Consider the following 12707-nt stretch of genomic DNA (forward strand, 5'->3'; position numbering starts at 1 on the left):
TTACAAATTGATGCTTAATGTAACTGCAGATACTTGTAAAAACCTGAAAACAATTTGGCAGAAGGATTTGGGGATTAATATTCATGATAATGACTGGCTGGATATTCTATCTAATGTAGGTAAGAACATAAGGGAAGCTAGGGGGAAATTCATTCATTACAAAATAGTACATAGATATTATTATACACCATCTAGACTTTACAGGATGGGGATAGCTGGAAATAGTCTATGCTGGAAATGTAAGGAAGAAGAGGGCACTTATTTACATATGATTTGGGAATGCTCTTTAGTTCAGCCATTCTGGCATAAAACTCTGAGAATACTTGAAGAATGGTTGGGCTTTAACTTACCGGTAGAACCACAATTATGCCTTCTTGGAGATAAGTCAGTTGTACCTAATATAGCAAAAAATGCATTTATCCTAGTTAAGATTGGCTGTATCACAGCTGCCAGGATGATTTTGCGCAATTGGAAATGCCCCAAGTCCCCAGATTTGAAAGAGTGGATCGATGGGATGATTGAAATTGCATCATATGAGTGCATGTTGGGAAGATTGCAGGGTGAGAAAGAAGTGAGAAAAACATGGGATGATTTTTGGCAGCATATAAAAATGGTGTGAAGAGCCGAACTCTGTAACAACTGTTTTTCCATGTGCTTTTTCTTATGTTTTGTTATGTTGATGGTGACTAGTGGCTGAAAATGTGACTGATTGGAAAGGAGAACATTGAATACTGTGATGTATGAAGTTTTGGCTGTTGAACAATAAAAAAAGTTGAATTATAAAAAAAATAAAATGACATTCAAGACTAATTTATATTATTATATATATATATATATATATATATATATATATATATATATATATATATATATATATATATATGAATAGGTTTTATGTATTTGAGGAAAAGAGCCAGTCTAGCATCTGTTGCTGACTCATAGTCTATACTGTCTCAAATTGCCTGTGCTTAGCACTTAGTCTTTAATAACATGAGATTTTGGCCAAATGACAGAAAAAAACTGAGCGCCCACATTGCTACAGTAAACTTTATAGCCTGTAAGTTGATGAAAACAATGTCATGCACTTACTGCCTCAGATGCAGCCGTTCTAATGACGGACCAAACGCGCATGTCCTAAGTTCTCCATTGAGCTTGATTTTGGTAAAATGTTATGAATGACACATGCAAGTATATATAGTATATCAACTATATTGCCAAAAGTTTTGGGACGTCTGCCTTCACATGCAGATAAACTTTAATGACATCCCATTCTTAATCCGTAGGGTTTAATATGGAGTTGGCCCACCCTTTGAAGCTTTAACCGCTTCAACTCTTCTGGGAAGTTTTCCACAAGGTTTAGGAGTGTGTTTATGGGAATTTTTGACCATTCTTCTAGAAGCGCATTTGTGAGGTCAGACACTGATGTTGGACGAGAAGGCCCGGCTCGCAGTCTCCGCTCGAATTCATCCCAAAGGTGTTCTATCGGGTTGAGGTCAGGACTCTGTGCAGGGCAGTCAAGTTCCTTCACACCAAACTCGCTCATCCATGTCTTTATGGACCTTGCATTGTGCACTGGTGCGCAGTCATGTTGGAACAGGACGGGGCCATCCCCAAACTGTTCCCACAAAGCTGGGAGCATGAAATGGTCCAAAATGTCTTGGTATGCTGAGGCATTAAGAGTTCCTTTCACTGGAACTAAGCGGCCAAGCCCAACCCCTGAAAAACAACCCCACACCATAACCCCCCCTCCACCAAACTTTACACATGGCACAACGCAGTCCGTTCTCCTGGCAACCGCCAAACCCAGACTCGTCCATCGGATTGCCAGACAGAGAAGGGTGATTCGTCACTCCAGAGAACACGTCTCCACTGCTCTAGAGTCCAGTGGCGGTGTGCTTTACACCACTGCATTCAACGCTTTGCATAGCACTTGGTGTTGTAAGGCTTGGATGCAGCTGCTCGGCCATAGAAACCCATTCCATGAAGCTCTCAACGCACTGTTCTTGAGCTAATCTGAAGGCCACACGAAGTTTGAAGGTCTGTAGCTATTGACTCTGCAGAAAGTTGGCCACTATATATATATATTATTAGTTACTAAATATGTACTTTTTTAAAATAAATAAACATTTACAAATTTTTTATATTTAGACGTTTTAGAGAGGTTCTGGGCACTTTTTAGCTGGTCAGAAATTACACACTTTAAATTTTAAGTGTTATAACTCACTCATTTTTCGGTTATTTGTGCTGGCTTGCGGCCTCAGGTTGTCATCAAGCCCCTCGATTCCGTATAGCGAGTGTGAGATCCGCCGCTCGTGGTCATCAGGGGACGGGCTCAGGGTCCGCTCTAACCCCCGGGGACTGCATCGACTCTCACCCTGACAGAATCCAAAAGAACATGAGGAACATCATGATTCAATTAAAGCACACAACCTAGATCATAGATTTATCTTCTCGGAGATGTAATTAACTACTGTGGTTTGCGTTGTGGTGACAGAGCGGTCAGAATCAGCTCTGCTGGACTCAAGACTCCTGTCTTGTTCAGACGCAGACACTAGACACTTGACACAATGGGAAAATCTTGTGCATTTATGATTCTGCTCTGGGTAAGACAATTACCATCAGCCGAACAATTTATAACAGCCCAGTGACAGAAAACAGCAAGAGACCATCATAGTTTCCCCTTCAGAATTACAGAAAATACATCTAGAAGGTCCTTGTGGACAAACATGAGAAATGCAGTGACCTGATTACCTGCTCTTTAAACGGATCAGGCGTTCTCTGGAGAAAAAGAAAAAAAAAAGAAAAGAAAAAGAAAACAGCATGCGGACAACTTTAATGTGTGTGTGTGCGCTGAAGTAGAGATGCTCTGAAACGGTGTCTGTTTCTAAATTCAAGGCAAAACTGGAGGATTTCAAATGTGAGCCATGACAAAATACGATCAACAGAGAGAGAGATGCAGTGAGCTTTATATTCTGAACCAGGTCAAGTTGAAAATATTTATTAACATTTTATTTCAACCCAAAACACTAATGAATGTCATTTACATAAGTAATACATTAAGCACTATTCACACATTGACATTCGCATGAACAATGATCAAAGCTTTCAGGAACTCCTCAGCTTGACTCTTCTTCTCTTTACCTCGAGGCGTTTGTTGATTCTTCTTGCCACGATCAGCTGAATCATCCCTCGCTTGTTGCCCTCCGTTGACATGGACTTGCGGAGCGTTTCCATGGCGTCCTGGTTTGTCTTCCCTAACAACGACTCCCCATTGACTGCGATTAGCTGATCGTTGACTCGCAGCCTTCCGTCCTACACCAGAGAATGAGATTATGAAGACCATTCATACATCATTCAAGACATTTAAAATGTAGACTGAGCTACTAATAACAAATAAGACAATGAACACTAACAAGTAAACAATTTATATAACAATATTCAAAAACATTAATAAAATATATACGCTACTGTTCAAAGTTCGGGGTCGGCAAAAAAAAGAAAAGAAAAAAAAAATACTTTTATTCAGCAAGGATGCATTAAATTGATCAAAAGCGAGAGTGAAGACATTACAAAAGAATCTTATTTTAAATAAATACTGTTCTTTTGAACTCTATTCAAGGAATCATGAAAAAAATGATTAATTTCCATTTCTACTAAAATATTAAACAGCATAACTGTTTTCAACATTGATAATAATAAATGTGTCTTGAGCACCAAATCAGCATATTAGAATGATTTATGAAGGATCATGTGACACTGAAGACTGGAGTAACGATGCTGAAAATGTAGCTCTGTCATCACAGGAATAAATTACAATTAAATTGTAATAATATTTTACAATATTACTGGTTTTACAGCATTTTTGACCAAATGCCTTGGTGACCATAAGATACTTGCTTCAAAAACAGACCCCAAACTTAAGAACTTAAGTGCTTTTTCATGATGGAAAATAATAATATACAAATATATAATATTAAAAACATTATATAAAATAAATTATTTAAAAAAACTCCCACCACAAAATTACCGCAAGGATCATGAAAAACTGGATCTGCTAAAAATAACATATTGTGTATACATCTAACCTTACATGCTGCTCCTCCATTGATAATAGACTTGACGAAGATGCCCAGGTCAGCGTGGCTCTCCTTTGACCTGTTACCCTTGACACTGACTCCTAATCCCGCCGAGCCAGAATCACTCAGAGGCACTTCCAATGTCAGGAACTCCCGCGTCCCGTCTGGGGTTAAGACCAGTTCCTCCTCTTCTACCTTCTACAGAGAGAGAGAGAGAAAGAGACACACAACTGTAATTGTCATCTGTAGTTTTGAAGATGAAACAGCCATTTAAAAGCAATGATTAAGGTCTTAAGTCAAAAACTGGAGAACAAGGACAGCCTGGAGAGAAAGGTTCATTGGAAAAAAACATAAATATCTTCATTTTAAGACACTACCATGGTTTGTGGACTCTGGGGTCGATCACACACTACAAATCCGTTGTCCTGAGATTATTTTAAGACATTTTCTCACCCTCAGGTCATTCCGAACCCATTTCTTTCCTCCGTGGAAGACAAAAGGGGAAATCATCAGGAAGCCTCATTGGAAAAGAGTCACTAGTACAATTTTTCAAAATATTCCTTTTGTGTCTCACATAAAGCAAGTAAATAATGGCATTGGCTGAATAGTCATTTTTGAACGAATTATCCATTTAAAACATGACAGGATAGCAAGTTTCTGTTAAAGACTTTAATAAACACCATGAATCTCTGCACTAGTAGTTTTTGATTTAAGTCATTCTCCTGTCCATTACCGTCCCTGACATGCACAGCTGCTACTTTCACCTGCTTCTGAAGGAAATTCAGCATATGTAAATGAGGCGGGGAGGAAAGCCTTTGTGAGAAATGATGCCTGCCAAACCTCTGCTCTCTGATTCAGACACATAGATAATAAACCCATTACGTCTGATGCTCTCCTGACCTCTCCAGTGACTCCCTCATGTTAGCGTCTGCCAGTGTGTGAGTGTATGTGTGGGAGAGAGAGAGCGAGAGAGAGAGATGTGACGGTTTTAACAACCATCTACTGAGTGACTGCTCTAGAAAGTCTATCTTTATTGAGCTTTATTTACCTTCACTTTAATGTAACAACCTCTGACACACACACACACACACACACACACACACACTTGTGTTGTGTTCAGAAGGTAATGGATGACTTTCATTTAGTTCTCTCCTGCTCTCTGGACCGGCACTGCTAAAGCAGATCTTATCAGCCTTGAGGGGTTAATGCACAAACAGCGGCGAGTGACAGAAAGAGAAAAACAGACAAAAAGGAGAGAGAGAGGCAGGATGAGCTTTCACACTGACAGTGTTTTTCTGAAGCGAAACAGCTGCGGCTCTATACAGACAAAATGTGATTTGAATTTAAGGTGCACAATAATAATAATAATCACATAACCCCCCCCCAAAAATCACAATTAGATGCTTATAAATCAATCAAAAATACTTCACTGAGGAGATCACAGCATGATCTGTCTATTAATAAACCAGAGAGACAGACACAAACAGATTGAGATACATAGAGAGAAAGTGAGTCAGAGTAAAGAGATAGTTCACCCATACATTTTTGAAAATGAAATAATTTAGTCACCTTTTTGGAATCGAAATTAGTAATCGATAAGAATCAGAATTGATAAACAAAATTGGAATCGTTATAATTTAAACGATACCCAACCCTAATGGCGAAAAAAAACTGTGTGTGAAAGGATAAAGTCATGAGTTTTGGAACAACATGAGAGTGAGTACATGAACTTTCAATTTTGGGTGATATATCCTTTAAAGAAAGTGCGCTGGACTGAATCAGGAGTGTTAAAGAGCCTCAGAGACACATGTATGTACCTTAGTGACAACAACTGCACTGAACCTCTCTGTTAACAGTTCCTACATAAGTGAAAAACCTCACCATGTACAGATGTAGAGAAGTGTGAGTGTGTGTGAAAATGCTTGTGCAGTTCTTACCCATTCTCTTGTGTTCTGCATCGCTGGTTCTGTGTTCTAAAGAGAGCGAGGAAGGAGAGGACTATGGTAAAACTGCAACTGAAAACCCATGAATGCTTAGAAACAAACACATGCACACATTGCAACCAAAGATGGGTCTTAAAAATCACTCAAACTGGGGTTAATATCAGTGGGTGAATTCAGTTAAATTGGCTTTTTGCCTTTAATATGAACGTGAAAAGTGAACCAATTTCCCTGAATTGACCCTTCTAAAACTAAGAGGGAAAACAACGTAGATGTTTTCAAATCAGTAGTAAAATTAAACTAAACACTAAAAAGGAAAAAGCTGCAAAAAACTGCAAATAGTGGTTGAAAATCAACTGAAATAAAATAAGCGAGAAAAATAAATAGTCCTCTTTATAGAGTTTTCACTGAAATGCAAACAGATATGGTGTGAAGAAAATTTGAAATTGCAAAAGGTTAATAACCTTGACTCTAACACACTACTTGTGAAAGAAGTGCAGTGAGCCTCAGTTATATGTGAGATGCTGTGCGATAGTGATGGACAGTTTTGTGAAGACATTAGCAGGAGGATTTCACACATCTCATAACTGTCACTCAAACGCACACAGAGACAGATCCTCACCATCTCTCTGGGTAGAAAGGAGTCTTCCTGTCTCAGTACCAGAAGACTCACAGTCCCACCCATGGGAGTCGCCCTCAACAGAGAAACCACCTCCTCCTGACAACGCCCATTAAGATCCACGCCATTGACCTGTGCCAACCACAAAATCATTTGATCATTTGATAAGTCATTCTATTCAGACTTTTCTATTCATTTACAAAACTCATTTTATTCATATATTCTTCACCTCTAGCAATCTATCGCCTGCTTTCAGTCGCCCGTCCTGTATGGCAGCGCCTCTTGGCAGAATGTTCTTCACGTAAATAGGGGCGGAGCCTCCAAGAGGGACGTCTCTAGACGTGATGCTGAACCCGAGACCTTCAGGCCCTGTCAGACACAGAGAACACAGTTGAAAGACAACCAAAACCTAAGGACATATACAACTATTCATTTCATTCAGAGAAACAAGCGGTTCTAAGATTATAGCCCTATTAAATGGCGTTTATGGTCGTGCACAGAACCAATGCGGTATAACACAAGCTTACTGGTTTGGTGTCACTTTCTGGTAAGGCAACAACAACAATAATTATAAAAATAAGAATAATAATGGAAATAACAACAATAATAAATGTAAAGAAAAAAAGAAAAAGTCATGCAGTCCGTGGGGATGTTTACGTCGGATCCTTGTGGTTAGTACAGTATGTCGGGCAGGAAATCCATCATCCATCGACCTTAAATATGGCTTATCATTTGAAACATGTAGGCGGTGGCCGCTCGCTCTAACGTTAACCTAGATAAATGTATCCAAGTGTTTGTGCAGAGTGTGGAAGCTAAAGCATAGCGTGCTTTACTGCATGACATTGAGGCGCTGGCCCGATCACTCGCATTTTTCCCCAGATAATATCGAGAATACTGTAATTTTTACCATACAGATTAGAGTAATACATTTGAAACTATAAACTGTCTACTTTTACATGTGGCCACTTAAAATCAAAACAAAACTTTGTAAAAATAAAGAAAACAAAAAAGATCTTTCTGCCGCCTCTGTCTCCGTGAACTGGAGCGCGTCACAAAACTGAACCGAAACAGCGTAAATAGGCTACTTGGCCCCACAAACATGAGACATATATCTATAGAAAGCTTGAAATGTCTACTTTTGAACAAAACAATTCAAATAAAAAAACAAATACACCCTGATTACGTAATCTGTATGAAAGGTGCATTTCTCTCTAAAGGCACATCCACTGAACTGCGAAGATGAAAAATTCTTTGCAGCCGCCACGGACTCGATACTTGCTTATTAATAAATAATAAAAATGTCTTCCGTGCTACTTTTTCAGACACATTCATAATCATTACTTTTTCCAGTGCTTTGCGGACAGCTTTATGCGTGCTCTAGGCTATATATTAAGCCTATATTAAATGCTTATTATAGTTTAGTACCCCCCCCCTCCCCCTCTATATATTTAAGTAATTAAATTAATATAAACGATTAGTCGACTAATGGCTTAAATTACCGATTACTAGAAAAATCTTTAGTTGGGGGCAGCCCTAATAAATTAGTAAAAAGGTTGACACAGAGTGAGAACATTTCTGGTGCAATATCTATTTTTTATTTATTTAATATTATATACAAAAATGTGTTTAGAAAACTCTTTTAATGTATCAACTATGTTTGGAAACTTGACACCATCAGTCAGTTCCATACTGAAAATAAAAGTACATGTGAGAGCACTGCAGTTTAAATGCATTTATTTCGCTCTCTAGTTTTTATCCATCCCATTTTTGAGTCTGCTTTCTGTGTCATATTTCTGTCTGTCTGCGTGTGAGCAACATCAGAAGCTTGCGGCTAATAGAAAAAATTGAGCTACAGCCTGTTGATGGAGACTACAAGGCTGGAACAGAAGCAACCTGGACTACAGGAGGTCTGAATAGCAACACAAGATCGTGACCTATTGACCCTACAGCAAGGGTCTTCCATCTTCCAAGGTTCAGAATTTGGAGACTGTGTGAGACGGCTGAGCTAACACCATCTGAGCATGAGAGAGAGAGAGAGAGAGAGAGAGAGAGAGAGAGAGAGAGAGAGAGAGAGAGAGAGAGAGAGAGAGAGAGAAAGAGAAAGAGAAAGAGAGAGAGTATGTGAGATGGCTGAGCTAACACCATCTGAGCATGAGAGAGAGAAAGAGAGAGAGAGAGAGAGAGAGAGAGAGAGAGAGAGAGAGAGAGAGAGAGAGAGAGAGACCCCCACAGGTAGAGTTCAGTCACACTTTACACAAAGAACACTGCAAGATTTCCGGTGTGTGTGACTTGGGTCCAATAAAACACTGAGAGAATCAGACAGGCATATGGAAACACATCACACTGACACGAGGCGCTGCCTAGCAACGCTCCCTGCACCGCTGTTCCGTAACCCCGCCGCCACCCCATGCACCCGCTGGGCCACCTGTCCACACACAGGTGCCAAGACTTGTGCCAACTGTTGTCAATCATTTCACATCCCACACCTTTACAGCAGGGACAGACACACACACACACACACACACACACACACACACACACACACACACAAACAGGAAGGAGCTGTTGGCAGATAACAGAGCAACATTCTCCCAGTTGAGCAGACTCTGCAGGATGGCAAAAATATGCTCAAGAATCCAGGGCATAAACCATATTTTAAAACAACATCATTTAGTAATACATGAAATAAAAACTAACTTGCAATAAAATATAAAATGTATATAATTCATTGGGATTTTCCAAGTTAATTTAGTACAATTAATTATATAAAAAAAAATAATGAAAAATTGTAATGCTTATTTAATGATTTAATTGTCTCAAGCAATAATAAAAAACTGTATCAATCATCTTCATTTTGAGTATCTTTTCAGTAAATATTAATTTATGCAGTCAATTTGATTAAATAAACAGTTTTGTTTATCAAGTGATAGCCAACCTGAAGTTTTTACTGATACCTTTTCTAAGCTGGATTCCGAGCTTCCGTCCAACCTTCTTAGTGAAGCCGGATGTAGGGGCGGGGCTTAGGCCTCTTTGGGGAGACGAGGCATGACCTGATGGAGGTTTCCCTGATGAACCAACAGAATGATGAGGGGGAGAGCTAGTGTCCAAATGGTTAATGGGTGGGTGTGGCCTGTGCTGTGCCAGCCGGTGAGCGGCGTGATCCAGTCCGGCATTGTCGACCAGATCATTGGCGAGGGAATCTGGGCTGAAACGTCCAGAAAGGTCAATGTTCGCTCTGGGGTTGTTCTCATTATGGGATATCTGCTCATACTGGGATCTCATGGGGGATGGAACCACGTGGAACAGGATGACGGGAGAACGCATTGCCTGACGAAACATGTTCTGAGCTCTGAGAACATACAAAAACACAAACATTTAGATTAAGGAATACCTTAGAATTATTTTTCTGAATTAAATTAAACTTGTGTAATTGTACATTTATGTGTGAGTGGATGGGTTTTAATGCAACACCATTCAGACATACAGCTAAACAGAAAATATAAGAGGCTCATTTAAAGGGATAGTTAACCCTAAATGAAAACTCATTTACTCACCCTCAAGTTATTCCAAATCTGTATGAATTTCTTTCTTCTGCTGAACACAAAAGTAGAAGAATATGGATAAACAAACAGTTAATGGGCCCCATTGACTTCCATAGTATGAAAAAAAAAAAAATACTATGGAAGTCAATGGGGCCCATCAACTGTTTGGTTACCGACATTCTTTAAAATATCTTCTTTTGTGTTCAGCAGAAGAAAGAAATTCATACAGGTTTGAAACAACTTGAGGATGAGTAAATTATAGAATTTCTATTTTTGGGTGAACTATCCCGTTAACAGCAGAGAAAAGGAGACACAATGGATGGTTGGATGGATGAATAAAGGAACAGATGGATGAATGGATAGATGGATGGATGAACAGATGAGGATGGATGGATGATGGATGGATGAACAGATGAACAGATGAACGGATAAACATGAGGATGATGAATAAAGAGATAGATGGATGGACAGATGGATGAACAAATAAAGAGGTGGATGGATGGATGGATGGATGGATGTACGGATAAACAAATAAAGAGATGAATGGATAAACAAATAAAGAGATGGATGGATGGATGAATGAACAAAATAGATGGATGGATAGACAAATATATGAAAGGAAAGAGGGATGGAGCGAATGATGCAAGATGAATGAATGAACAGATGGATGAATGCATGGATAGAGGGGTGAAAGGATGGAGGGAAAGAAGGAATGAAGTAGTAAGTAGAAAATCATCTGTGGTTTTGACTGACCACAATCAGATGATTAATCAATAATAGCGGCAGGCCAACAGAGTTGAAGAGAAAGAGTGAGGAGTTAAAGTGACAAACAAGCACTCTGTACACATATCAGAGTTCAGGTCTTACTGCTCAAAGCGGACATTCCGCAGGTCTCCGTTGTTGATCCGAACGATGCAGTCATTCTCCTGAAACAAACCTTGGATATCAGCCTTTCCTCCACGCTCCAATCGCTTCACCAGCAGACCCAACGTCCTGCAACACACACACACACACACACACGCTTGATCTATGCCTGGGAGCCAGAGATTTATTATTCATTTAGTCATAAGCGTCATCCATTTGAAATGAAACATTAATTTGATTGATATCGAATTGAAAGAACTTGAAACTAATGCAGCATCATAAAGCACTTCTGAACGAAAGCTAATTCCTCAAGATAAATAACGCTCTTCATCTTTATAACTCTGTGTTCTGTTGCTGCAGCTCGCCGCCTGAAGATAGAAGCAGATCACAGAGATATGAAGCGGCTTTTAGCTAGATTAGTTTGCCTTTTGACCGCTCACATACAGATGCTGTTTAGATACTCCATCTCGTCTGGACAGATTCCTATGGACTCTCCGCAGAGGATTCAATGACTCTTTAGTCAGGCAAACATTTAGTCACCTCACATCAAACAAGAATCACTCAGAACACATACAAGGTGAATTTAGGTGATGCAGAAGGAAGACTTTAAAGTGAACTAAACCAGAGCTTTTGTTGGATTAAATGAATATTAAAGGTATTAATATAATATTCCATATGCAAACTATTTTAACAGTTCAGGCAAACATACACCAAATACATGACTGGTTTATTGAGTGCTGGCCTCCTTGAACAAGCTTTATGTTCAGTTGTTGAGTTTCATCAGCTATTATTTTATTTGTACTTTTGGCCCTTTTATTGATATAACATTGGGCTTTGGTGACTGTTACCTGCGGTCTCGTCCGCTGAAAGGCACCACGTGGATGCCAAGTGGACCTCCGTCATTGGACACTTCCACCAATTTCACGATATCACTGAAGGACCAAGGCAAAAAAGAAAAGAAACCGTCACACTCAAGAGTAAATAAGCATACAGTTCCACATAAAGATCCATGGGGGCGGAGTCACAACATGCAAACAGAACAAATGCTCTGATTTGCTGAGATTCAGCTGTCACACAAACTGCACTCTTGCATCTATATAGACATTGTAAATGATGTTCATGCATCTATAGAGACCATAAATGCCTCAAAAATGTCAAAATATGTCCTAAAATGTGAGCTAGCATTTTAGTCATTATCTTTATCAAGTGCCCCTTTCACACAGCAATCCTGGTAAACTACCGTAAAATTACCTGAACGACTTTTCCGGTAAACATACAAATGTGCTGTTCACAAATGCAACGGCGGAGTCTTCTTAACGGTAAGATATCACCAGACTTTGTAGTTGCTCATACTACTGATCCTGTTCTTTGTTCACACACAGCGTCATACCAGTAATTTACTGGTAATGTTACTACTTATCATGCAGGGAAATGCAGCCAGAACTGATTACCAGTATTTTTAAAAAGATCCTGTTCACGCATGATCTCTTAACGGTAACTTACCAGTAAAGACTATGTATGAAATGGTTCTAAAGATTCACACCAAAACTCTTTCATTTTGGCATCAATGTCATCATATCTAGAAAGTGTCACACAGAACTGTGAAAGACTCGACTGAGAATATAGATGACAGTTTATAAGAGATTAATCCAAAACATTTCAATCT

General features: G+C 39.3%; 1 protein-coding gene across 2 annotated transcripts in view; it reads right to left on the minus strand.

The window, feature by feature from the left end:
- Nucleotides 1–12707, minus strand: part of pard3ab (par-3 family cell polarity regulator alpha, b) — an 83906-nt gene that overhangs the window by 35821 nt on the left and 35378 nt on the right. For both annotated transcript variants that reach the window (XM_084410634.1, XM_084410633.1), the window contains exons 7-15: nucleotides 11890–11973; nucleotides 11045–11170; nucleotides 9590–9984; nucleotides 6865–7004; nucleotides 6639–6767; nucleotides 6014–6049; nucleotides 4086–4274; nucleotides 3142–3312; nucleotides 2225–2375 (exon numbers count right to left, since the gene is read on the minus strand). In XM_084410634.1, coding sequence (XP_084266760.1) covers nucleotides 2225–2375; nucleotides 3142–3312; nucleotides 4086–4274; nucleotides 6014–6049; nucleotides 6639–6767; nucleotides 6865–7004; nucleotides 9590–9984; nucleotides 11045–11170; nucleotides 11890–11973 — 1421 coding nt within the window. The remainder of the gene's footprint in view (nucleotides 1–2224; nucleotides 2376–3141; nucleotides 3313–4085; nucleotides 4275–6013; nucleotides 6050–6638; nucleotides 6768–6864; nucleotides 7005–9589; nucleotides 9985–11044; nucleotides 11171–11889; nucleotides 11974–12707) is intronic.

This window comes from Rutilus rutilus, assembly GCF_951802725.1.
Source record: "Rutilus rutilus genome assembly, chromosome: 6".
NCBI lineage: Eukaryota > Metazoa > Chordata > Actinopteri > Cypriniformes > Leuciscidae > Rutilus > Rutilus rutilus.